The sequence below is a fragment of the Rhipicephalus sanguineus genome, chromosome 11, assembly GCF_013339695.2.
Source record: "Rhipicephalus sanguineus isolate Rsan-2018 chromosome 11, BIME_Rsan_1.4, whole genome shotgun sequence".
NCBI classification, from domain to species: domain Eukaryota; kingdom Metazoa; phylum Arthropoda; class Arachnida; order Ixodida; family Ixodidae; genus Rhipicephalus; species Rhipicephalus sanguineus.
Window position 1 is genome coordinate 76,833,305 of NC_051186.1, and position 26,888 is coordinate 76,860,192.

A 26,888-nucleotide genomic window follows, 5' to 3' on the forward strand; every position below is an offset into this window, starting at 1 on the left:
CGCGTTCCACGACGCGAGGTCGGTAGCATGCCCAACGAGCGCCAACGGAAGGCGATCGTGCCAGTGCTCCGGCTTCGCATCGCCTCATGGTCCCCTTTAGTGGGAGATCGTGTAATTTTTTTTCCTACCGTGCGCGTGTTTACAAGATTCATGGTGGTAAGCTGTTGGCACACTATAGTTTGAAAGAACGACGAACCCATCCTTGAAGGATGCGTACAAACCAGGAGAAAAATTTACGAACACACAAGCTGCGACTAGCAACAGTTAAATGAAACAACACGTCTCGAAAAGAGAACCAAGACGCACATGCGCTTTACATGATGCAGTGCAGATGAAAGCTCTGCGCATAAGAATGCAATAATAATTACGAAAATGGTTATGCACCGTAAAAACCATATAAATAAAAACGCGAAGAAAAAAAAATTGGCCGCGTATCTGCGTGCTTCGCTGCAAATGTCGTCTAAAGACGATAGAAGAGGCGCTGCGTGAGATATGGACGCCACATGGGACGCCATATGGACGCCATCGGGCTGGTAGTCCCGGCGCAGCGGCAGGTGAAGACCGGCGGGGACGCCGGCTAGCCCGAACACGCGGTTTGGCGCGATGCGCCGAAGGAGAACTCCCTCCTAGTTTTTTAAATTCCTGGGATATCATTAAAAACGGGCGAGTAAGCGCGCACCCTGCAATGAGCAGGCAACTCTTCCCCCAGATGTGACGGACGTTTCATGTTCTTTCAGCGCCCCGTCTGCCCTAAGCAATTATGTAGTACCAGGTAGTACTCTGTTTTTTGTTCACTCAGGTTCTGCGTAGCTGCCTGCAAGGAAACGTAACTTGATAGTTCTGTTTAAATTTTAATAAACACAACTGCCACTAAATTCATTTCACGCCTATAATATGTTCAAAAATGCCTGAAAAAATAATTTAGCTACTTTTTAGCTCCTTGCTCGATTTTTTTGCTATTTTTAGCTACTTTTACGTGTGGCAACACCAGCAACACTGGCAACACTGGAACAAGATGGCTCCGCCCATTGACGATTGAAAAATGACAAGCTCGCGCTCGCTTGCTAGCTTATCGAAGACGCAGTGAACCAGAAGCCTTGTCAGCAGTCGTTAAGCTCACCCTCGCTCTAACACTTCACACTCGGACGACGAGCGCCAACTTTCACACCACCCCGTTGCTTTCACTTGCTTCTCTTCTTGTCGCGCGTGTGCCAATCGCGAGGAAAGTGCGCGAAGTTTCATTCACAAGCGTCGTCGCATCTTTGCTTGAACTACTTGCGCTGACAAGTTGAGAGAGACCGTCGCTGAACAACGGACTCTTCGTATTGTGCCGGTGACGTTTGGTGGTAGTGCTGACGCAACGAGACAGCACTGCAATGCTCCCCTGAACAAGGAACTCAGTCACCTCAGGTAGTGCGTGATTCAGAGGTAGTGTTTTATAAGTTTCGACGGCCGTGCGACAAAATAATGAAACGAGTTCGAGCCACGCTGCGTCTACTGCCCGATTCCGCCTCCAGCGGCAGCGGGGACAGCAATGGCCTACGGGTCAGGATCAGCCGAAGCGTCGCCGAAAAGCTGTCGATTGGCGAGAGCGCCACCGACAATACTCTGGCCCTAGTCGCCCCCGAAAACGTCTCGCTCACGTGTCCGGGCCTTTTCGTTGACTACGTGGTTGTAGGCGATCGCGAAGTGCCGGGTTCGACGTCATCCGCTAATACCGTCGCGCTCTTCGTCACTCGGGACTTCCTGAATCGCCGTCGAGGATGGGAAGACGGGCAAGCGGTCGACGTTCTGTGCGGAGTGCGGTGTCCGCGCCTCACCAAGGTGTCCTTGCTGGCCAGGAGCGCAGACGCTTACACAAAGCTGAACGGCGCAGACCTGTGGGAGGCCCTGGGAGGGGGTGTCGGCGGTAGCGAAGGCGTACTCTGTCGCATGGACGACAGCCTGGCCGCTTTCGGTGGTGACACGGTGCTCGTGGTGGACTGTGAGCCGACGCGCCAGGGACTCATCGTTGCCGAGACGGAGGTGCTTCGTCTCAAGTGTTTGCTGCGTGACAGTGGCGTACCCAGAGGGGAGGGGAGTTCACCCCCCTCCCCCCGAAATTTTTGTTATTTTGCATGTGCACAGATACACATACAAACACACGTAGGAATGTGCATAAAGTATGGTTGAAACCCCACTCCACCTTCCCTGCGAAAAAAATTTCTGGCTACGCTACTGCTACGTGAATGTGGTCTTCTTCAACAAACAGTGCAGTAGCGGACAATGGACTAGGAAGGGATTAAGGACAAGCGCCGACTTCCAGCTGAGGATTTATCGAAAAGCACACCTGTATATATGTCGGCACACTACATCACGTGAGCGCGCGCAAACAGTCGCGTAAACAAGCATCAACAAGTTAAGTAGAAAAATCTTGTCGGACGTAACAAAATACTCGATATACAAATGCACAAGAAGAAAGCAACGAAAAGCATGTTTGCGTGCACTCACGTGATGTAGTATGCCGACATATATACATGTGCGCTTTTCAATAAATCCTCAGCTGGAAGTCAGCGCTTAGCTTTGTTTCCTCCTTTGTTGGTTGTTCGCTACTGCGCTGTTTGTTGAAGACACATTGCCAACTAGCCCAATCTGAAACCTTCCGTGCATGGGGTGTTGGGTAACTACGCAAAAGGCCTGCGTGTGTTACTGGCACAACTGCTCTGTACGCACGGTGTCAGGCGGGTTTGCCTTAATTGCCGAGCTTCAGCACTGCTTTGTAGGAAACAACTGCCACTGCCCTGCACGTCACATTATTGTAGAGCATGAGAATAGTGTTTGACTGAGCTAGTTGGCTGCACGTCGTGTGAAGGGTTTTCAGCGAAATGCGCTAACAGGGACAAGGGCAGAAAGACAACACGGAGAGTTGTGTCGTCTTTCTTCCCGTGTCCTTGGCAGTGCATATGGCTGGAAACCTTCCTCACATTATTTTAGTTGTTTGTTATGCAGTTTTTCACAATGAGGACATAGCGTAGAAGGGAAGTGCATGAAACTTGAGCCTCTTGCAAATTATTATACGGTGTCATACGGTAGGTTCAATTTCGATCGCAATTGGCCTTGAGCTAGGTGGAATTCCTTGGTCACGAATGGCTCCTTTTGCACAGCTTGCACGTATGAGCCATGCACGGTCTAGAAATTCTAACCTGTATGGGCTTGGCAGCATTTTGAAGTCAATTGTGCGACACTGGTGTTAGATATTTAGGTGCAAAACACTCCAAACAACAACCTTGTTATGCACCACACCTAACTCGCTCGCTCTTAAAGGGACACTAAAGGCAAATATTAAGTCGACGTTGATTGTTGAAATAGCGGTCCAGAAACCTCGTAGTGCTACTTTTATGCCAAGGAAGTGCTTATTTTGAAATAAAATTGCATTTTAGTGGTCCGCATTGCGTTAGCGCACTTCAAATCACCCGCCTGAAATCGGACTTTCATACGTCACTGCTGCCGTGCCCAACGTTGACCGCCTTTACTGCGCGGCCGCCGACACTAGTAGCAGCAGAGCAAAAGTAGCAGGACCCACAGCAGCAACAATGGCCATCGAAGCTCTGACTTTCTGTCAGAGTGACTTTCACGAGCGCGCAAAACACATGCGGCAGTACGCGATCCTGAAACTACCACTGAGACACGACCGCGTGGGCAAAGCAGGGCACTGGGCGAAGCGCAGTTCAGCGAAAACGGAACCTTTGAACCACGTGCGCCGTTCCCCATGGCAACTCCACAGAGGTTCTTTTTTCCATGAATCAAACGGAAACGAACAAACAGCATTTTATTAAGTCTTTTGATGCAGGGAAAGTTCTTTTTTTAATGCTGCTAGTTTGATTACTAGTGATTTATTGTAGGCCGACTCTCATACGTCATCGGGATCACTTCGAGAATGTCGCACTCGTGGCGCTCATCATGTGATACATTTAGCTTAATTTCTCGGTAAGTAGGGCACTGCTGTCGATAATATTGCCGTTTTAGAAGTTGTCATACATTGGGCTTTCACTCTGACATAAATTGTTATTTGCCTTTAGTGTCCCTTTAATCATTTCCTCTAAAGATTCTACTGTGTGTGGTGCATAGCTCGTTTAATGATGCAGGCTTTCACAAAAGGTTTAATGTGGTCCACAATATTGCAGACAACATACACAGCTGAAGGCGAGTACAGCCACATAGAAAGCCACTCTGATCATTTAGGGCGTTCATGTGCTGATTTGCATGCAGATGAATTGGCAGTGGATCTTTGAGTGGTATGCAATGTAGGGACAAGAGTAACAGCAAGGAATGAGCACGCACGAAATATGCATTTTGCCAGCGTGCGTTTAATGCGTGCTATTGCTCCTGTCTGCATATATTTCTTTATGCTGGTCACATACCCGTTAAAACAATTAAGCGATTAACACGGGCTAAATTCACTTGTTGATACAAGGTTACAAGCGCTTGTATCCATGGGGATGTCAAAGGGAACTACAATTATTTCATTATGTCCAATACTTTAGTGTAAACATATTTTATAATTGCATTTCACTGTAGGCTGCAGGGGTGCTGGGCTTTATTCTATGTTTGTGGCATGGAGGTGATCATCACCTTGCATTGCACACATCTCGAGAAACGGGGACTGAGAAACGTAATGCAGCGTAGGTGTCTTAATTTCTTGGTCTTTTTCTGCTAGCCGATGCTTCGTTAGGACGACATCATATCTAATACTGCTATCACATGGTACACCTTAGATCGCAGTTGCACCTTATCGGGATCGATTTTGTCAGTCACGATTTTCTCATTTGTGCAAGCTGCTTTGTAAACGAAACTATTGTGGGGGAGAAATTTGCACCAGGTTGTGCTTTATTGCGATCAAAAAGAGCAGTGCAGCACCAATATTACAAAGAAAAAAGAGCTTCTCTCTATCCGACATTCAGTATAAGCATATATCCAATTTACTGTAATGTTGGTGAGACTGTTTTGAATGGCTTACTTATATCTGTTAGTTTGTTCTGTGTTATTACATTGTGGTTTGACTGTATTGAACTTTGGGTGTGCGCTAAGAACCTCACTCAGTCAAAGTTCATTCATAGCCTTCCACTGCAGTTTCGTTTATAGACACAGTGTTTAAGATGTTGAGCCTGAGCCAGTAAATCAACATTCTGCGCAGGTGGTGGTGATACGACCATCACTGGAATACACGCCTGCTGGTGACGGCGCTCCGTGCGACGACATTGTGAGGCTGGCAGGCACCATTCTCTACACCAGCCGCATTTTACAGTCAACCCACCGAACCAAGCGGGACAGGTGGGTTGACTGTTTGGTTCGCAATTGATGCACAGTACTCACACGTGAAACGCGACATCAAATGTTTTAGTATAACAGCTGGTATGCGCAATTGCTTGAGATCACCACGTCATGTTGCGACGAATCTGGTCTCTAACGATAGTGTTGGCTCTGATGTATGTGTTCGAGTCGAAATTACGCTGATATGACCCAAACTGAGGACTGTGGAAATGAAAGTATGTGCGTTACTTAGCCTTAAATTGCCCCGTTTCAATCGGTGAGTGCTGTACTTGTGCCAAGTGCTTATTAGTAAATGTGGATTATATATGGTAAAGAATATAGGATGCAATAGTAGCACTGGGGCTAAATAAGAAACAAAAGAAGTGCTGTCTAGCAACTGAAATTTTAATAGGATCTACCCTCAATATGTACATACACAGAGAAAAAAAAAAGAATAAACAGAAATATTGCACACTAAAAAAAAAAAAAAAGCAGGAAAACTCAGTACTGCATCACACACACAAAAAAGATATGAAATGTGAAACGCTGTCAATGGGCAGACAATGAGCTGACAATGATATAATAAAATTCTGTGTCACTTAAGGCAGAGCAATTCTTGGCTCACGCGCGCATTTTACATTTCTTGACATTGAAGGCCTCCATTAGTTCATGGGTCGTTTGGCCCCTGTTCCTGTACAGAATCAAAGATCTTCTAAATTCTAGCGTGCTGCCACATTTGCTGCGATGTTGAACCTTAAAAAAGTGGGAATTGCATTTTGGCGTGCAGTGATCTCTTATTTCACTGTTGTGATAGCTACGCCAAACTGCTCTAAAGGACAAATCCTGCTACATTTTCGCTATTCTGCGCCAAAGCTGCAGCAAACATGGTGTTTTAATGTTTCGAAAACGAAACAGAGTCTTAAACGCCCAAGCATGCATCCATACAATTGGAAGCGACATTTATCCTGCTATCCTCACGGGCGCACGTTATGCTACAGTGGCTGTAACCACGTGTAGATCAAGGAGAAAGTGCTGTGCTGGTCGGACTACATATAGACCGCTTATGACGTAAGTTGCTGCAGGAGCAAACGTCCGCACTATAACCAAACCACCATTTTTTAAAGGCTGCGCGTGTGTAAGATGCGACGAACAGGCAGTCGTGCGATTCCAAGGATTGAAGTGACTGGGGCGTAAATTCGCATTTGCTTAAATTTGCAAATGTTGAAAGGTTAACGTATACCGACCTGCGGTGCCAACAAAATGAATGCAAAAAAGAAAAGGAAAAGTGCCGTAGCAGGAAATCGCCGACTAACTTGTCAGCGCTCCTCGTTTATGCGCCGAACTTCCCCTGCGCCGCGGCAACCGAAGTTTCGCATGCTTTTTATTTGCCAGGCGGGTGACGTTGAAAACAGTGGCGACCACGACAGTGTGAGACAGGCCACATGACTTGCTGTGTCACTTGTGGCAGGTGTATGCAGTGATCTGCCTTCTCTGCACTGCAGGTCCGTGGCAGCAGGCATTGCCGCATCCGCACGGAGGCGTACCCCGGGGTTTCTACGTGTCCACATCCTTCCCCAGCTACCCGAACACGAAATACCAACGACGGCCGACCCACTCAACTGCGTCTTCCTCAGTCAGTCAACTATGGCTGCCCTGGGCTTGTCCGAGGGTTCCTGGGCTCAAGCATGGCTACAAGAGCAGGGAGGCCGCAGCACCACATCATCGGAGCCACAACTCAAGTGAGCGCTTGAAGTATGCTGTAGGGCGGGGATTCGCATATCGTCTGGCCTGGGGAAACCCCGACCTGCTTTTCGAGAGTGCTGTGGGATCCCTAATTTTTCCGTGTGCTTTTAGCATGGGGAGAATCGGAATGAGCAGGGGACACCACATTTAATGCCACCGCATTGCCCAGTTATCTCTAATGTCGAAGGCCATGGCTGTTGATATGGAACTCGCGATAATACATAGATAGGCTTATGACCTTCCCTCCCCCAGATGGTTGCACGAGAAAGTGCGATAATGTGGCTCTGCTGTTATTGTTTTGTGTAGCCCTGACGGAGAACTGTGGTAACCTTGGCTATGAAGCTCAGCAGAGCCACTGATCACGGCGCGTGCCATGTAACACTGAGTGAGTAGTTGGATGCAGACTGAAGATGCGCGCGATAAACATCACGCACACCACGACCTCCCATATTCTGAATTGGTCGTCACCACACAGCATCCCACACGTGCGTTTTGAAGGCTCGAAGTTCCAGTTTTAACTAACAAATGCTAACACGTGCGTCATACAAGTAAATCGCAAAATATTGGTCTGGACCACCTTCAGGTTTGTTTTGCCCGTGGCCTCCGTGATCGCCGGAACCAATCTTGGAGGCCACGGTTGTACCCCGCGAGAGTGGACACGCACGCATCCCCATTTGCACTTTATTCAAATGGAAGACAACCGTCAGCAGAACATTCAAGGATGTGTAATAAAACAGTCCAACGCACAGGAAGCGATATATGAAAGGAGGATGCAATTGAAAAGGCAAAAATCGCCAGGGCCACTCGTCCCTGATAAAGCGAGCTTTGTACCACTGATCGTAAGATGCATAGCTAACTAATTTGATCGTGAATGTACTTCATTGCTTTGACATTATGTATATACCCAAACTTAATGCATTTAGGCGCTAGAGAATGGACGTTGGAGGGCTTGCCTCGAACTCGATGTCGTGCGATGCTTGCTTGTACTTGCGAGTTGTAGTGCGCGAAATAACTGAAACCTCTTTTGCATCGTGCCTGCGATTTGTGCTCACGAGCATGAATTACCAGTGCTCCACGCCCTCTGTCATTGCGGGTCTGCAAATCCCAAGTTTCATGGCGTCCGCTAGATGACGAGTCTTTGGTGCCGCTACCGTGTGTGTGTCTCGCTACCCGCAGACACCCGATGTGCAGATGCGACATGCGATGGCTCCGTTAAATGCATAGTTTCTTGCAAGTTTTCTTATGACAGCAGGTCACATTCGTTCTCACCACTCGCAGAACCCCAAAATCCTCTTCACGGAACTCCTGAGTTCCGCGGAAACCAGTTTGAGAACCTATGCTGTAGGGATACTGTAACGCATAACACGGAATGAATGAAGTTTTCACAGTGCAGAGTTCTGGCCCTTGCACAGTTAAACTCCACAGGTCATCCTCATTAATGCAGCAAGGGTAACAAATGGGGTTAGTTGTTTTCCACTAAAATCGTCGTCACATTGTTTGTTCATTTTGTCTGTAACCACTGTTCATGTGCTACTAGTAAATGTGAATTCCATCATCGGCAAAGTGAAAAGAATGCATGGTATTAAAAAACACTCCTTTGAAGCTCCTTGACAGCCACAAACGTAACCGTGTCATGTCGCTAGGAATATGGCCACTGAAGGTAATGTTTGCTCTCATGTAAGTGCATGAGCCGAAATTGTGCCAATATTACACAAGATATAGATACTGAAAACGAAAGTGCTCGGCTTGTGCAAATATTCGAGCAGTTCGAATATTCGAACGAATATTACAGTATCTGAATTCGCTTCGAAACGAATTTAAATTATTCTAAATTTTGAAGTATTCTAAATGAACAAGTAAACATATAAACCGCATGTAATCCCTGTAAAGGTGGTTTCACTGCAATGCAGGGGGGCTGTATTGTGAGTATACCCATCCAGGGGAAATCTGCACTGCCGTGAAGCCCCACTTCAAGGTTAAATGAACAATTTATGCTCGCACCAATTCATTATTTTTGAAGTTTAAACGCTCATTATACTGGCCTATATGCTCTAAGTAAAGCAAATTTTAAAACGTAACGTATTTTACAGGTTATCACTTGCATTCTACCAAAAGTAAAATCCTGCTACTATTCAAAGTTGCTTCCACTATCCCTTGAACCAAAAATAATGACATTTGCACATGCCTTGTTTCAATTTTAAAAAATATTGTGCAGGTTAGTTGGGTCATCACAAATATGCTCATTTTTCTTTACAATATGTGATATGTACTATTCGAATTCGATTTGAAATTATTCGACCAAATCACTATTCGCTTCAAATTCGCTTCGAACCTAAAATGTACTATTCGCACAAGCCTAAAAAGTACGTCCACTACTTAGCTCTAAATTTTTGCGTTTCAATACTGTACATTATACACTCGGGTAGATTTGTTTCGCTGTGACTATAATGATACAGTTGATCAGATGAAATAGACAAATTTTATTAGATTAACAGTATTAAACATTACAAGTAGAACATTCATGAATTTGCGGTGTATTTAACACGTGCACGATACACTTTCGAAGGTATACATATCGAAACATTGTATGCTTCGGAATTCATCAGCGTTCTTGACACACCTTTCTCGACCAGATGCAGTGACGTGACATCACACTCTCAAATAATTGCATTTAAGGTTTCTCGGTTGTTTTTCATTTTGTGAGTGTAGTACAAAGACTAGCTTTTTCTGGAAGATGTACGAATGTTACCTTTATTATGAAGATTTACGGTAAGCTTGCAAAAATGTTCGCATGTCATGGAAAGCTACGTAGCCAATTGGCCAGGCACCTGTTCTCTTTGACTCTGCTCTTCTGCGACCCACTCCATGGTCTGGTAGTTATGGTGCTCGACTACTGACACGAAGGTCGCGGGATCGAATCCTGGCCGCAGTGGCCGCATTTCGATGGAGGCGAGATGCTAGAGGCTCTCCGCTACAGCAGCTCTCGTAATTATATTGTGGTTTTGGGATGTAGAACTCCAGTTATTATTATCTGCTCTCCTGCGTTGCAGACGTGCGGTGGCAATATGGAGCATGGAGAGGCTGCACATGATGGAGAGTGAGCTGGCAAGTGGCGTCACTCAGGACGACGCGGCGTACCTGAGCCCCCACCTCTGGTTTCACCTGCACGACCGGGACAGGCCCGCACTACTGGTCCGGCCTACAGCACGTCTGCACCTGGTATGCACTTACACCCCACTTCCTTACTTTCATCAGAGTGTTTGAATCTTTGGCACGAAAGACGCATAATGTTGCAATGTAAGAACACGGAAGCTGCTTCACGTCTTTGTGTTTTACGCAGCGCTCAGGTGCGCACTGTACGATATCTGCTTGTTCGTTCATTCCTTAGGTGCCTTTCAGCTCTTCAATCTGTCACCACTGAGTACGTTGGAGGCCAGCCTTGCGAGATCAACTTCTTGACTGCAGCAGCGCTCACTGTCGGTGCTTGTTAGTGCTCGTGATGCACTGCTTCATTGCACTGCTCCTAGATAGCACCACGATCTCTATCAAGACGATAAAGAGCATAGATAGAAGTCACCGAGGCACTTAAATCTTCTTACTTGCAATGAATGCACCTAAAGCTGTATTCACACAATGGACGTGATCGCAGACGAATCAGTCATGTGACATGTGACGTGATTCGGATCACTCCGCAGTCATCATTCGCACGAGAGGGGAGAATTCACGCTACAAGGGAGGATTTCGGCATTTCTCCCTGAGGATCCCAACTGTGATTTGGGCCTTCGTTGTTTCACAAATCGTTTTGTGCAGACTGAAGCTGGTCCGCGAGAATGTCAAAACCGGAATATAGGTCGAATTTTTTTTTTTTCGAAAAACAGCCATAAAAAACATGGCTGATCCCTCTGTCATAGGAATCGGTATAACACGAAAGCAAAACGTGTCTTCACAAACGTAGTTGAGCGTTTGTAGTGCATTGTTTCGCCCCGAGGGCGAAGGAATGAATGCTATAGCAACAAGTTGTAACGTCACGCGAAGAACGGCAAGCAGCTCGAAACTTGCAACGCGCTGCTCAAGCAGAAAGGACGCATGGAACGAACATGCACAGGACGAGCGCGAACTAATTGTCACAGCTCGACAGTTAAAGCGCGCTGGTCAAATACAAAGGAGGACGCACGAAACGAACGCACAAGTATACACAGGATGAGCACGAACTGTCACAGTTGTAACTTATTTGTTTGTGAGCAGCGTGCTCCTTTCGCAAAAGCGGCCGCTGCAGTGAGCGAAGTGACCTTCGTGCTCTCTGTAACTTCACTGCAAACTTGTTATGAGAGCGTAAGACGTACAAGATAAGCGCACGCGCACGAGCGATCACGCCCTGTAGAGGCGCATGCTCATTTCAACGCATGGGGAGACTACCTTTAATGCGCGCCCTTCGAGCCCTTCGCGCCATCTCACTAGTGATAACGAAAACACGCTTGATGTACCACCAATCTCTGAGTACCGCCACTGGCAAATGGTGTATAAAATAGCGCGCTGTTAGTATGAAGAAGAACGTGCCGTCTGTAGCGGAGTCGTTTCGCGCTGCGCGCTGGGGATCGAGGGGTCGTAAGTTCGACTCCCGGTGACGGAACTTTTTCTTCTAGTTTTTTTTCTGAGCCATATGTTAGTCTTTATATTTTACAACGTCATATCCGTGATGGAAATGCGTCAGTGGAGCCGTGGTGGACCCGGGCATAAAACACTTTCGTGCTAAAATTGACCTCCATCTTATATACCGGTCATTGGCAGAAAAACTTTGGAAGTCCGGCCACTATGGGCATCTGAAGTCAACCGTCTCCATCGCCACTGCAAACATCGGTGTCACTTTCTTCATGGAGTTTCCTATATATACACTAGAGGTAACTCTGGTGCTAGTGTCTATGGGAGCTGCAACACATGGCGCTTCAGCCAGCATGGGAATGATGGGTAGTACGTGGATTTGTCTAAACTTCATTCTGTTGGCCCTGTTTGGCTCCATGCGGCCTGGAGCCGCTTTGACGCAAGACGAAGTTCAGCAGATGTTCAGCGCTTTTACTTCACCACCTTAACCTTTTAGACTCACCAATTCAAATTGGCTCACGAAGATCGCAATGATCTACTCTTTTATCCAAAACAAATGCCAAAACACAAAATAAACGAAGCCACAAGTGTATTCGAAGCCGCAAGGATGAAGATTAGGCAAATCCATGTTCTACCCATCATTCCCATGGTGGCTGGATGATCGCAGCGTGAGAGGTCCCTCTATTTAATATTGGGAAGCTCTATAGCTTTGTTTACTAGTACCTGCCTTGTGCCGTGGCCGGCCTCATTTTTGCATTTTTGTTGTCTTGTGAATCTGTTTGGGCTACGTGCTACTTTTTTTCTTGTTCTCAACCGGTGGCCGACGACAGTTTACCGTAGTGTTAAAGAAAACAGCGATCGAGTTCGCGAAGGCACGAAGCAATCTGGTAGGAAGTGTGTGAATTACGGGTTGGGGAGGCTATATGTGACTAACAGTGCAAGAAAGGACAAGGGACCAGGAAGAAACACAGACGAGCGCTGCTCTCTTGGGATTTGCTCTCTTGGGGATGCTAGGGCATGTGAACGCAAGCAGGAGCTGTGAGTCACAATAATTGAAAGTTTATCTTTGCACGGGTGTTCAAGCTGCTCCGATCTCACCAGATACTCTTTCTTTGTTGCTTCCCACAATGCCGGCAGCTTTGGTTAAATCGGTCGCGTATGGCTATGATCAGCGGGCAGATCGAGTGCACCATAGAAGCATTCGCTACTGGCAAACGCTGTAGGGTGAAATAATGACATGCAGCAATCAAAAGAAAACTTTGTTTCAGTGCCAGGCCGCTGCGTATCTAGAGCTGGAGACGAAGATTGCGTAGTTTATCCGGGGCTGTGCTCGCGTCATGATTGCTACAGGTGATTGCTTGACTGTTAGGAGAAAACACTTATAGGAATGCAGCGGTCATTAAGTCAGAAGTGGCAGTGAGCATTTTCAGTGCTAAGCACAAATAACAGATGCGTGTGTCAACCTTTCACGGCAATGCAAAGCAAGCCGCTCTAAACAATTGGTGCTTGCACCACATTGCATGGGAACAGTACGCTTAAAAAGGGCGAAGACGCACATTGATATACAGGTTTCTGTTAGCTAACATCACAGGAATGTTAACGCCTGTGTATTAGAAGTCAGCTTTGCCACTGTCTTCCATACCTATTTCATTGCATACCATTTAATTGCTTACAGAGTAACAGTGCACAAGTTTTCACATAGTAGTATTCCCCTTCTAGAAGCCACACTGCAGCACGTTCAGGATTGGTCCAGGTCCTAATCGTACAGGTTTTAAAGTTCTTTCATTAAAGTGCATTAACTCAGTCATCATGCTGTTGCTGTCTCTATCACGCAGTCGTTGTTTCGTGTCACGCACGATCGCTTGCTTTGTACAAACGTGTTTGTGTGCTTGATAATGCTCTGCAGGACTCCCATTGATCCTGGATTGCCAGCTACATGCAAAATGTTCAGTGTCACATTGATTTCCAAAGTGCGCGAGATCTGCGTAATGGTGTTTTTTCTTTTTTTCTTTTTTTTTGACGTCCTCTCTGTTTCACAGGAGCCGTTGGCAGGTTCCAGCAAAGGCAGTCTACCAGCATCGGCTCAAGAATTTCACCTGGCCATCGTGCGAAGTCCTCTTTACAGTCACACTATTGAATGCACAGAACTACTCAAGGAGCACTTCTCAAGGCCCCGGTAAGAGCGCATGTGCGTGTCATTACGTTACGGAGTGATTGCTATGCTTGACTTTCTACAGGCCTTTAGGTGTAGGCTTTGCAAAAGAATTATCCTCATTTTGTCGTCACAGTTCACTTCAGAAAATGCCCTAAGCAACATTCTGTACAAATTATTGATTATGGTGAGGCGACGTTACGAGCTAGTTGCAAGATATGCGCCGTTTTTATAGTCGCAAATGTTGTACGTCAGAGATGCAAGCCATCTGCTGTGTATGGAATGGAGTACTAGTCCACACTTTGTCGGTGTTGTCCCCAACTTTTGCTGGCCAGGTTTTCGCTCTGTTATGAAACGTCAAACGTGACTAGAAACAATTGGGGACAAAAGGTGCAAAGCATGAACTACTGTATTTTCTCGAATATAACCCGCCCCCTGCATATAGCCCACACCCTAGACTACAAACCCCAGAAAAGTAAAACCTAAAAAAAAAAAAAAGATCGCCATATATTGCCGTGACGTCGCATTCCTTGTATTACTGTGGAGCAGTGCTGTGAAGCCATCTTGCATGGCAAAATTCACATATAATTCGTGGTTCGGCTTTAGCTCCATATTTTCTGTGTTTTCTGTGCTGGTTATACGCAACAAAGTACAGTATGAACATGCTAAGATTCCATGTATACAAGCATCAATGATTGATCTGGGATGTCTGCTGAGCATATTTCGCATTACATTCAATTCTCAACAATTGTGCTCGCCGTTATTGGGATTTCTTTAGTGTATCTTTGCACATTAATTCATCCATCAAAGAGCTAGATACCAAACTTGTGTTTTGGGCAGTGTTGCTAGTTCTGTACTGTCACTACAATGTGACAAACGTAAGTTTCCTGGGCCTGAAATCGTTAGGCTTTTTTTTTTTGTTACCAGTTTTCTCTTTGTATTCATAAGCACCTAGTAAAAACAAAGGTGTGGCCTGCTGATGAACATTCCTCATTATGATTAATGAGCTGCTAGACAACCCAACAGTTATTAGCTCTAGTAAGTCATGGACTCGACGATGTGACACTCTCTTAATCTTTGCTTAGATGAGAGAGACATGTGATGTCGCCTCCCCAAATTCCAGGTACATCTGCAGTGGGGATATTATCACCATCAACCTCCATGGTGAGTGACCCCTGCCTACTTTTCTCGGTTGCCCTGACAACCCTTGTAACATAACTAGTACTACACTCAGACCTCATTATAACAAAGTCACATCTGCCACGAAAATAACTTCGTTATATCCGAAAATTCGTTATAAACGTTCATTCGTAACACTGTTTCTATTTCAAGACTATTCTTCATTTATTTCTTTATAACCGATAATTCGTTATATCTGCGTTCGTTATATAGTGGTTTGAGTGTAGAAGGACTAGCAATTTAGATACATCAAACACTGAACTAGAGCGTACTTTTATGCCTGAGCATATATAAACTTTCTGCTTGTTAGTTAGATTCATTTGTTCCGAAGTATATATTTCTCAACTTACGTTTTAACCACTTGATTGTCACTTTTTACTTCATGTTGCTATAAGTGGCTTACACTAATCGGAAGCGTACAAAAAGGAGAGGACAATACGGATGTTCTCTTTTTTTCTCATGCAGCTGATATCTTGCCTTGGTAGAGTTCATGCTGGAGAAAATATACTGGGTGCAAAAAATTAGGCAGCATGCTTTTGTAATACAAATCTGGTTTGTGTATATTGAACAGCTTCTATAGGAGCCTTGCATTGCAAGCACTGAACTTCACATCTCAAACCTGCTCAGTGGGCTTTGCAAAATCCTGTAGTCAAAGGCTGAGTATTATTCTATTGGCTGCTAGAGTTGGCAAATAGTTGGGCATAATAACAGGGGCCACGTTGCTGAATCTGGGGACTTCCTTGGTGGCATGTATTGGTGGTTAAAGAATCTTTCTTTCTTTTTTTTTTGTAGATTATGCTACAGGCAATGCATCATCCACATTCTACAATATACACTGGAACGTCGATATAATGAACACGGATATAACGAAATATTGGTTATAACGAAGTAAATGAAATATAGTCTTGCAATACATACAGTGTTAGGAGTATACTTTTATAACGAATTTTCGGATATAACGAAGTTATTTTCGTGTAACGTGTAACTTCATTATATAATAAGGTTTGAGTTAGTGGCTCTAGGTGTGCACATCAAGGTGCTTAGCGTTTAATACCGGTAATCTTCTGGGAGTATTTTGCACACATCCTTGTGTGTACATCTTTAACTGTTTTCCCGCCAGCGTGGGTTGCTTGGTAGGCCATGATCTAATGGGTAGAGCCTGAGGCTGGTCTTCTGAAGGAACCTCTTTTGAGACCAACTAACTGTTGGACCAACTTTGGTAACATACCGTATTTACTCGAATCTAACGCGCACCTTTTTTCCGGTAAAACGAGTCCATGCGCGTTAGAATCGAGTACCGAAAAAAAAAAAAGAAACTCGGTTATCATATTGCCATCGGCATTTCAGGCCGCCTTCTACGCGCCTTGGCCATTTCTCGTGTGCTGAGGAGACTGTCAACCCGTTCTGCGTTCGCATCGACGACATGGAAGTGCCGACTCCAAACACTCGACAAGTGCACCACGATGGCGCATTTAAAAGAATAGTTATTACGTGTGCAGAGATGGACGGAAATCAGGCCGCATCGCGTACGTTCAGAGTTCCCGAAACGTGCATGCGAGACTGACGCAAACAGAAGCAGAAGATTTTTTGCAGCAAAGCTTCACGGAAAGGTTTCAGTGGACCAAAGCAGGGCCGGTTTCCCGAAATCGAAGAGCGTTGACAGCGACAAGGAGTTGTCCGACAGCGATGAGGACTGATCCATTACGGGACTCGTATCGCCGCTGTAGTTGTGACAGTTTTAGCGGCAAGGCCCGCTGTTTGACTTTGTGTTTTACTTTTTTGAAACTTTACTTCTTTAAAACCCAAGTACTTGTTCTTCTGAATGTGCGAGGTTTGACTCCTACGGACTTCTCTTGGTCTTTTCTCTCACGAAAAATGGGTGCGCATTACAATCAATGTATTACTTCTTTTTTTTTTTTTTTTTTTTGGTCGCGGAAAACGGGTGCGCGTTACAATCGAAGGCGCGGTAGAATCGAGTAAATACGGTAGTCTCTGGCACTGTCTTAATGCCACTGGTCAACAGATCTTTTTAATGTCATTTGTGGCCACTGGGTACAGGCCACTTTTCAACAAGAAAGTAGAAACAAGGTTACAGCAGCAGTTGAATGGTGTCAGTTAGTATCATTATCATGAGTGGCTTCTTGACGACACTCCGTCGGAACTGCAGAAACATGCCAACTGTCTCAACGTGCTGGCTCGCACGAAGGAAATCCTTCAGGAAAACCATTGGTAATGTTGAAAACGTACCAAGCGTCTCAGCACGGGAAATTTATAGGCCTGCCATCCTTCCTGGTGAGGCATGTGCCTGTTGCATAGTGGTTAGAGCATCGGGCTTCTGTACTAGAGGCCCAATGTTCATAACCCGCCGTAGGAACATTGCTAGTATTGTAATTTGTGTTTATTGGTGTTTGTCTGGTATACACACACATGCGTACTGCGATGTCACTCAGGTGTGCATGATGTCACCATATGTGAGATCGTTCATCCATCTGAAGCCTGTCATAGTAGCAAAAGGCATACCATTAGCATTTGAAAAATTGTCAGGGATTGCTTTAGTCATGAGTAGAATTGAACCCGTCATCCAAATTATGACACTGCTGTCCGACTGCACAGACAAATATGACATGCCGACTTTGTGGCAGTGGCGTTAGATGGCACAGCATATTTAGAGAGATATGCAAGAGAGAAGCCAGGATTCACACGTACCTCAAACAGTACACATTTCCGTGATGGCAGTGTAGTGTTTACTACAATGTTTCGCCATTAATTGCGTAACATCAATGTTTATCCTGATATAGGTTCTGCCGAAATTCTTTGAATTTTTGCCTAATACTCGTAGGATGTTGTCACACTGTGCGAAACACTGGCAAACTAAACACATCACAGCAACGCGTATTGCACATTGCAGAGAGAAAAGATAAAAAGGAAAAAGCAAGGACATGTACTTGTCTGAAAGGTGTAGTGATACTCTCCACATGCGTGAATATTTCATGCTTTTCCTCGGGAGAATGAATCTTTTACTGATAGTTGGGGTTCTGACCTCTACAGTTTTTATTGTATATGAAACTTAACTATTTGTCAAAATGTTTTCAATGATTGCTACTGTAGGGGATCATATAATGCAGGGGTCTCAAACTCGCCTCAGCTAGCAGGCCGCAGTCACGAAATTTAGTCCCGTAAGGGCCGGGACAGTGAAGAAGGCTGGAGCGACGGGGGGGGGGGGGCAGCACCTTGAACAAGATGTCAGCATATGTTGCCATTTGGAAGGGAATTTGGCATCAGGATTTGAGAAACCTATCGCTACTGATTTCTAAGATAAATAAAAAATCTGTACGCCGATTCTGAAATATACAGTTTTTTATCCACGTTTATGTCTCAACACATGGTGACCGCATGGTCTCACGAAAGAAATGCTTGAGGCTAGTCATGTCTGAATAGCTCGTGGACATACTTATTAAGAAAATTAAAAAAAAAAAAAACATGGAACGAAAACACTCATGTGCAGGCCGCTGCGAAAGGTCAGCAAGCCACGTGTGGCACACGGGCCGCGTGTTTGTGACCTCTGATATAATGAGGGCAGAACTGTAAGCTTACACTGAATGGATGCAGTTTAAAATTAATCAGAATGGTTGGCCCCACAGTGCACATTATTCAGGTAGCCAACAGGATCATATTGTATGCACTGAGCTAGACTGAAGTACAGTTCTAACTCAGTGTAACAAAGAACAAATAACAGTGTGAGAAGAAAAACGAAGATGAGAAGGTGACGCGCACGGCTCACGTGTTTGTCACCTTCTTGTTCTTGTCTTTTCGCTCTGTTATTTATTCACTAGGAATCAGAACCAGTCAGCCTCACACCAAGCCTTAAGAATGTTGATGTAACAAGCTTTGATTAACGCAAAAATAAACCAGAAAAAGACTGTTAAAAGTGGCAGTGGTGGAATAGTGTTCACGAGAAGTAAGTAGAGTTATGTGTTATCAAGAAATACAAACTCCTGGACAGATAAGACAACCGATCGATATCCGACTAAAACAAGACTGCATGTGTTTTTTAATCGTCAGAGCTCTGGTAATTTCATGGGAGTGCAGATCCATGTAGTAATGTACCTTAGAAGTATGGGAGTGTTAGTCTTGAGCAGGAATGTTAGATGGGTGCCTTTTTTTTTTTTTTTCCCAGGTTTGCCCTGCTCTGAGGAATACCTCCCAGATGGTTCATCGCAGAGGTATGCTCTGTTTTGTGTTTTGTTTTGTTTATAGATCATACAGATATCTCGTGTGCATTGAAAATCTGTTTGCAGGGCTGAGAGATGAAGGGGAGCTGTAACAGTGTCTCGACAGCAGAGGTCGGCAAAAGAATTGGAGCTCACTCAGGAAATATATTTTGCTCTGAGGGCTCACTCAGACTCAGACTCACCAAAATTTTCTTCGACCGGACTCACCCGGACTCAGACTGACTAAATGTTTTCTCAGCCGGACTCGCTCAGACTCAGACTCACGGTTTCACTTGAGCCTGAGTGAGTCGACTCATGAGTCCGTTGGCGTAAAATTAGCTTTTTTGATTATGGTGTCAATCCCCTTTAACGCCATTACCTCATAATCAGTGTTCTACGATACACCTTTTGATCTTGTATCTTCAAATACGAGTTATCACATATCACATGTCGTCATTATCATATATCGATCCAAAAAGGACATTTTTATGAAATGCGCGACTCACACGAGATATTTTTATCAAGAACTTCCCATGAAAGATCTTGCGGGGGAAGGTTATAGCACCCCTCCCCCTAACTCGTGCCTCTGATCAATAAATATTAAAGTGGCGCATGCATGCATGTGTGTGCTGAGATATGTGTGAATAGAATAGAGTATAAACGTAAGCCGACATAAGCCTGACAGTAATGCTGAAGATGAGTAGATAGGACCCTAAGTCGGCAACAAAAGGTGGAGCTCACTCGGACTCACTCAAAAAATATATTTTGCACTTAGGGCTCACTCGAACTCAGATTCACCAATATTTTCCTCAACTGGACTCACTCGGACTCAGACTCACTAAACTTTTCTTCAACTGGACTCACACGGACTCAAACTCACCAAATTATTAGTCACCCGGACTCACTCAGACTCACGGCCAGACCTGAGTCTGAGTGAGTTTGCCGACCTATGCTCAACAGCAAGCTACTAATTTGAATTGTACACATTACTTTAGCATCTAAAGGAATCTATTTAAAGGGGCCCTGCAGCAATTTTAATGTGGTTTCATCTTATGGGGGCACTGCACCAAGTCTTGTGTGATTACCAAGTTAACACTTTATTGGTACCTCCTTGCGTTTCACATGACGAATCATGTGTCACGACTTTCATTCCATCAGGGGCAGAGTGCGGAGTAGCGGGCCCTTGCCCGTTACTCTGCACGGTAAAGAAGGCAGCAGTCGGGCTGTTAAAGACGAAACTCTTTATTGGGCAAACTTGTGCCCACGAAATGAAAAGTACAAGCAGTACACGCTGTATGCTGATACTGGCTGTCACAGTCGTCGGCTGTCGAAAATGTGCTCAGCTCTAAGGCGGGTCGGCATTTATACACGTGCCGTCAAAGACTCCAGCGTTATCGCTGGTGGCCACGTTGGTTCCAGAATGATCTCCAGTGTTCGCGTTGTGAGCGTAATCTAGTAAGAAGAGTCTGAAATAATCGGGAAGTTTCCCAGACATTCCAGTGCGACCTGTGGAGAGCACTGGTTATACGTGCCAGTGGTTGGTTACATAAAAAATAAAGAAGCGCACGGGTGGCAATATTTCAAAATTCTTTTCCAGGCACCACGTTGTCTTCTTCAAAGCCACCCAGCTGGTTGGCCCTGACAACAATGTGCCCGGTTATTTCTGCGACACCAACACCAGGCTTTATCAGGTGAAATTCTTGTCATTGTGCTCGTCCTCTAGTGTGCATTATTGTTATATTCTAGTTTGTGGCAGACCTCGAGTTAAGGGGGGACATGGTGTGTGGAGATATTTTCTGTATCTTATGTCCAAACCTGATGAAATTAAATAGACTTGTTTGGTTTTTCATGCTGATTTCAAATATACAATAATTTTTCTTGTAAGCAAACTGGTTTAAGAGATACACAAAGCTGCCTCTCTATTGTTTCCGGAGACAATAGGAGAAAAGCCGTTCAGCAGAAAGTGAATATTATCAGATAGCTAGATATTACTACATGCAATAAGTGCAACGCTGCAAACAGTTTTCAGATTGGATCATAACTAGTCATTCTGCAGATGATCGAAATTCAATGTTTGTACCATGACTACCGTAAAGAAAAAACAAAATCAATTTTAAAAAATCTATGAGCAGAAAATTAGAATTCTGCTCTCAGCACTTTGTGATACACAGCTTGGGCTTTATGTTAAAAAGTAATTACAGCTCTAGCTATTCTAGATCATGAGATATGACTCCGACAAGCTAAATAAATGACCCAAAAACATTTAACGTTCAGCTCATACTCGTTGCACAGATCTAAACTGCAGATGAAATACTGATCTTATAAGACTTCGCTTAGGCTTTACATGCGAAATAATAGCTGTAGATGTCAATAATATAATTTAAAAAACACTTTTTTCTTTGATGATTTTTTGGTCTCCACAAGCCATGTCCCCCCTTAAACCACTTCAGCAGTAAATGTGGTGTGTTTTGTTTACTGGACCTGGCCGCCGAGTTTATCAAATAAACGGAACATGGTCTGTGAACCCTGACACTAATGAGCCCCATCTTCGAGGTATAGAAGTACTATAGGTGCAATGTATACAGGGTGTTTCAGCTAGCTTGCACCTAGTTCTAAAAAAACAAGCATATGCGTTACACGTGCCAAATTGGCCCAGTATTGTTCTGAGCCGTACGTAGCACATCCAGATATTTTTTTTCAATCCACCAAGCTGGGTAATTGAGAGAGGTTGCTTAATTAACGTTTCAATTATTAACACTAGCGGAAAATCTCCAGTACAAAAGTTGTAGCACTTGTTAAGAAACATCAGAATATTTCATCCATGCTAAGTAAGATAACTGCCACTCTGAAATGCTGGGTAGTTAACAAAGATTGCTTAATTAATCTTTAAAATACTAACTCTAAAGAAAAATATGCAATAGAAAAGTTGTAGCATTTGTTCAGCAATGTCGGATTATTTCATCTATGCTAAGATAGCTGCCCTGTTCAATTTTTGTCCAGCTTTTCTTTAGAGTGTGCAAAATTAACAAAATATACTTGGCGCAAGTTAGCTGAAACGCCCTGTATACTTACATCCATTAGCTGCTTTTATTCACTCAGAGTGCGAGTTTTGTTGCGGAAATAAAGTGATATTGTTAATACCGCCAGACACCAGTGCTGCCTTAAATAACCTGCAAAGTGGTTACTGCACGCGGTTGTAGTACTGTGCTACTCACTGCCAGATGGAATATGCAGTGAGGAACCTGCCTTCAGTTACAGTTTAGATGTGATATAAAATCCCACAGAATATTTCATGTTAACAGTACATGTATATGCACTTGGTTATATCAACTGCTTCTTTCTGGTAGTGGTTGGGAAACGTTTCAGTTACTCTGTGTATTGTCTGGATTACGAGCCAGTGATTCCCAGTAACAGTGGATCGTGCCGTGGAGGGGGGATTTTACGGACTTGATGCTCTTCTCGCTACTTGCTGACGTTGTCTTCAATCTCTTTCTTCCAAGGCGGGCACCAAGGGCTGCTACGTTCCCGCAGCCATGGCGGCCTACCACCGCCCTTGGGCCCCCCACCCCATCTGGGATGCACCCCAGCCCCCGCATCTGGCACCCATAGTCGAGCGGCTGCAGTCTATCCTGCTGCCTTTCCTGCAGTCTGGGTGAGTGAGGTGAAACTTAAAGGCACACTAAAGTTAAACTATGAATCTCTTTAGTCTGATAAATTGTACTCTGAAAGCTCAGTTGTCATTAATTTCACCATCATAGGCTCATTAATGGAAGAGAAAATCCAGGTCCAAGTCTCATTTTTAAAGGGCCCCTGCAACACTTTTCCAAGTAACCATCAGATGACTTCTATAAAGGAGTTTATTGCCTCACGAATCGACTGCCGCAAAAATTTTTAGAAGCGGTCAAGTACGAGTGGAGTTACAGAGATTTGTCGCACGCTGCAATTGCTTTCTCTCTTCTCTCGTCCTGATGAGTGTGCTGAAAGCTAAGCAGGGAGGGATGGCACAGGGGAATGAAGATATGTCACGCGCACGTCACGACCTTAAGCACCACACGCACACATGTGGTCGTGTGGTGGCCTCTCGCGGAGGTCACGATAACGATGCAGCTCGTGATGCTCAGATTTAGGTATATTCAGGTATATTTAGGTATATGGCACGGTCATTTGGGTATCTGGCATCATTTGTAGAAAGAAGAGGGAACGATTTCTAGCGTACTTTGCAAATTTATTGTAAATTCCAGGCCACCTGCCGCGCTTTGATGTTTGGCTTGCGTGTTCTCGGGAGCCTTGACTACCGATCAGCAGCGTTTTCTGACCATGCTGAAAAAGTGTTGCAGGGCCCCTTTAAACTTCACACCAAAATCTATGCACGTGACGTCACGGATTTCAAAATGTTTTATTCAAATTCCAGCCACACTGGCTCAACTAACTTTTCTGAAACTCGGTATGTCAAGACTGGCCCCCTCAGAGGACAGTGTACTTCATATTTACCGATTAGGAACTAACTTAGGCACTAGTAGGCGCTGCCAAAATCTACGAAATCACGACGAGTGGTGCGGTAACTTCAAGGTGGAGTCGCCACCCACATTTTCTTTTTGCGCGTCTTCTCGCTTACCAAGCGTCTTCTTGCAGCTAGCGCGCTGATCTTGATATCGTGAAAGAGTAATTTACTAATACGATAAATATGGTTTTTCTCTTTAGTGTCCCTTTAGTAATGAAAAACTATCAGCAGTACTCTTGATAATATCGATAGTTGAGTCCTTGACCTACGGTAAAAATTGGTTAATTCAGATTCTGTGGAAACGGAAAAAACAAAACTGTCTGGAATGACAGAGTACCGAGTTATTGAGGACATCGAGAAAATAGTAAACAGATGCCTGCTGCATAAACACGATTTCATTTACCAAATGAATTGGCAGATGCTGTTTATAGTAATAAAAACAATAATAGTTTAACATCCCAAAACCACGATACGATTACGAGAGACGCCGTAGTGGAGGGCTCCGGAAATCTCGACCACCTGGGGTTCTTTAACGTGCACCTAAATCTAAGTACACGGGCCTCAACCATTTTTGCCTCCATCGAAAATGCGGCCACCGTAGCCGGGATTCAATCTCGCGACCTGTTTATAGTACATACTATTGCACAAAAAAATTAGCCCAGCTTGCACAAAGTCGCGCAAGGCTGGGTCACAGCAGAGCTGGTGGGCACCTAGCTGGACCTGGCTTGGCTTGGCTTTTACCCTCGCACCTCTCTCTTTCCTACCCCTTGCTATACTATACTATACGTGGCTATGCTTGCTCTCGTCAAGAAATGTTTTTGCCAAGAATTTCTCTCTCTCTCAATAGTATCTTTGCGTCTCTCTCTGTACTCGTTCTTTCGCCGATCAGAGTTATTGCATCCCACGCCGGCGAAATGGGCGCACGTGTTCTGGGAGCGAAGCAGCAGACGACAATAAAGAAGAGAGCACGTGCCGGTTCGTGACGATGATGATAATTTTCTTTCTGCGATACTCTGCCAACCTCGAGCATGTCAGCTCTGCTGTAAAAGCAGTGTGCAAGCTGTAGGTCTTAGAAGAATGAACTGTTGGGCGAGTTGGTACTCCATTATCTTGAAAACTGCGCGAAAAACGTGGACGGAGGGAGACAAGAACAGCAATGCGCTTGTGCTGTTCTTGTCTCCCTTCGTCTGCGTTTTTCGCGCAGTTTTTGTGATGATGATACTGTAGGGCTTGTTATCTCGCAACTTCCTCCACAGTGCTTTTAGTAGCCATACGACTGTTTCGAGATGGGTGTCTTAGTTTGTCCGTATCTTCGCAGGCCCCTGCGTGAGCGTGTGCCGCCTTGTGTGCTCCTGAGTGGGTCCCACGGGTGTGGCAAGCACACTACCCTGACTGCACTGACACGTTCCCTAGGGTTGCATCACTACCAGGTCAGTGCAGCCATGATGTACAGTACGGTCCACTGTTAAAGGGAACACTCGAATGAGCACCTTTCATTTTGCTGGCCCCCTAACTCCAAGTGGATGTGGAAATGCTGTTCATGCACGGTACTAGTCTGTCAAAGGGAGTCGGAGCTGTCAACCACCAGTAGTCTTATGTAAATCTAAGTCACTGTGCTGTTGCAAGAGAGCGATATCTTGAGAAGTTTAAATACCTCCAGCCACAAATTCTTGGAGCAAACCCGACGTTTCGAGACCGGCTTGGTCTCTTCTTCAGGGGTGACTTAATTCTTCCACCCAGCCAGACAGACTTCTGTCGAAATGTTTACATTTAAGCGATATCTTGACATGCCCTGAACGCAAGTGTTCCCTTTAACAGTGGGCCCATATGTACAGTCGCACTCAATATGACTTGCAACTCGGTAGCGCGTCCTCAAGAGCTTAAAGGTCGCCCGTGGCTTCCACCAGCCTTTATTACCACAACTTTTCTCTGATCTGTCACTTGGGGACAATGCCAAATGAGAAAACCTCATCTGTTTGTGGGATTCAGCTCAATTTGAAGCCACGTGCAACCTTTGAGCTCATGAGGCTGCTTTCTCCCATGTTGCAAGTCATATTGAGTGCTACTATACAGTGCTCATGGGTTGAAACGCAACATTAAAACCTTTAGTATAACGACTGACATGTGCAGTAGCTTGAGGTAACCATGTCATGTCAGTGCGATTCTGGTCGCTATAGGTGACTTTGGCTCTGATTAAAGCATTCGAATTGAAATTGCACCGATATGACACGAGCTGAATATGGCGGAAATGAAAATACAGTCAAACCCACTTATAATGATCCCAGATATAACGATCTATCGGTTATAACGACCATGTGTCGATGCACTTACGATTTTCTATGCTACCCATTGAAATTGCGTCCATATACAGGGTGTTTCAAAAAATGTGTCCAACCTTCTCAAAAAATCACGAAAATGCAATATTTGATTGCTGCCTTCAGAATTGGTTTTTCTGTAGTGGCAGGGATTTTAAGATGGTTAAAGAAATTATTTGGGACTGTAATTAAAAAAGCTAAATTAATTAACTTTTTAATTAGTGGAGTTACGTTGTTATGTGAATGGGAGAATTGAAGTTCTTCATGCCAGAAACCCAACCCAACTTTGAGATTTCGAAAAAGTGGCATCTAGTAATAATTACGAAGTAATGAAATTCAACCAAATTCGATGGCTTTCGCTGTTGAAAGCCGTTGCATTTCGTTGAATTTCATTACGCCACAACAATTACTAGACGACGCTTTTTCGAAATCTCAAAGCTCGGACGGGTTCCTCGCATGAAGAACTTCAATTCTTCCATTTGACACAATCACCTAACTCCACTAATTAAAAGTTAATTAATGTAACTTTCTTAATTGCTGTACTAAATTATGTCCTTAAGTACCTTAAGATTCCTGCCGCTACAGAAAAAGCAATTCTGAAAGCCCCAAGCAAATATCGCCTTTTCCTGATTTTTTGAGAAGGTTGGACACATTTCTTGAAACACCCTGTATAGCGAACATTTTTCAGAGCCTCCTACTTTGCAACGAACACTACATACATGTTGCGGTAAAAAATTAGGGGTGTGGGAATATTCGAAATTTCGAATATTTTTCGAATAGTGTTTGCTATTCGATTCGAGTCACACTGGAATTTTACTATTCGAACTATTCAAACTTCCCAAAAAACACAGTCAACGTCCGATTGAAAGTGACCCCTTCAGATTTCTTCAATCACTTCC

At 44.7% G+C, this 26,888-nt stretch overlaps 1 protein-coding gene across 1 annotated transcript; it reads left to right on the forward strand.

Moving 5' to 3' along the window:
• The first annotated feature begins 1,017 nt into the window (after nt 1-1,017).
• LOC119375172 (uncharacterized) lies at nt 1,018-25,143 on the forward strand. The gene is made up of 10 exons (XM_037645363.2): nt 1,018-2,025; nt 5,174-5,310; nt 6,792-7,028; nt 10,083-10,251; nt 13,671-13,807; nt 14,907-14,947; nt 19,140-19,185; nt 20,771-20,864; nt 22,674-22,825; nt 24,993-25,143. The coding sequence occupies exons 1-10, from the start codon at nt 1,468-1,470 to the stop codon at nt 25,141-25,143; spliced, it is 1,722 nt and encodes a 573-aa protein (XP_037501291.1). The 5' UTR covers nt 1,018-1,467.
• Nucleotides 25,144-26,888: the final 1,745 nt, after the last annotated feature.

Excerpts from the sequence above, each read along its gene's own strand:
- LOC119375172 (XM_037645363.2), top strand. The coding sequence starts at position 1,468 with ATGAAACGAGTTCGAGCCACGCTGCGTCTACTGCCCGATTCCGCCTCC. Across the intron at positions 7,029-10,082 it reads TCATCGGAGCCACAACTCAA|ACGTGCGGTGGCAATATGGA; the intron begins GTGAGCGCTTGA and ends CCTGCGTTGCAG. Across the intron at positions 19,186-20,770 it reads CCAGATGGTTCATCGCAGAG|GCACCACGTTGTCTTCTTCA; the intron begins GTATGCTCTGTT and ends ATTCTTTTCCAG.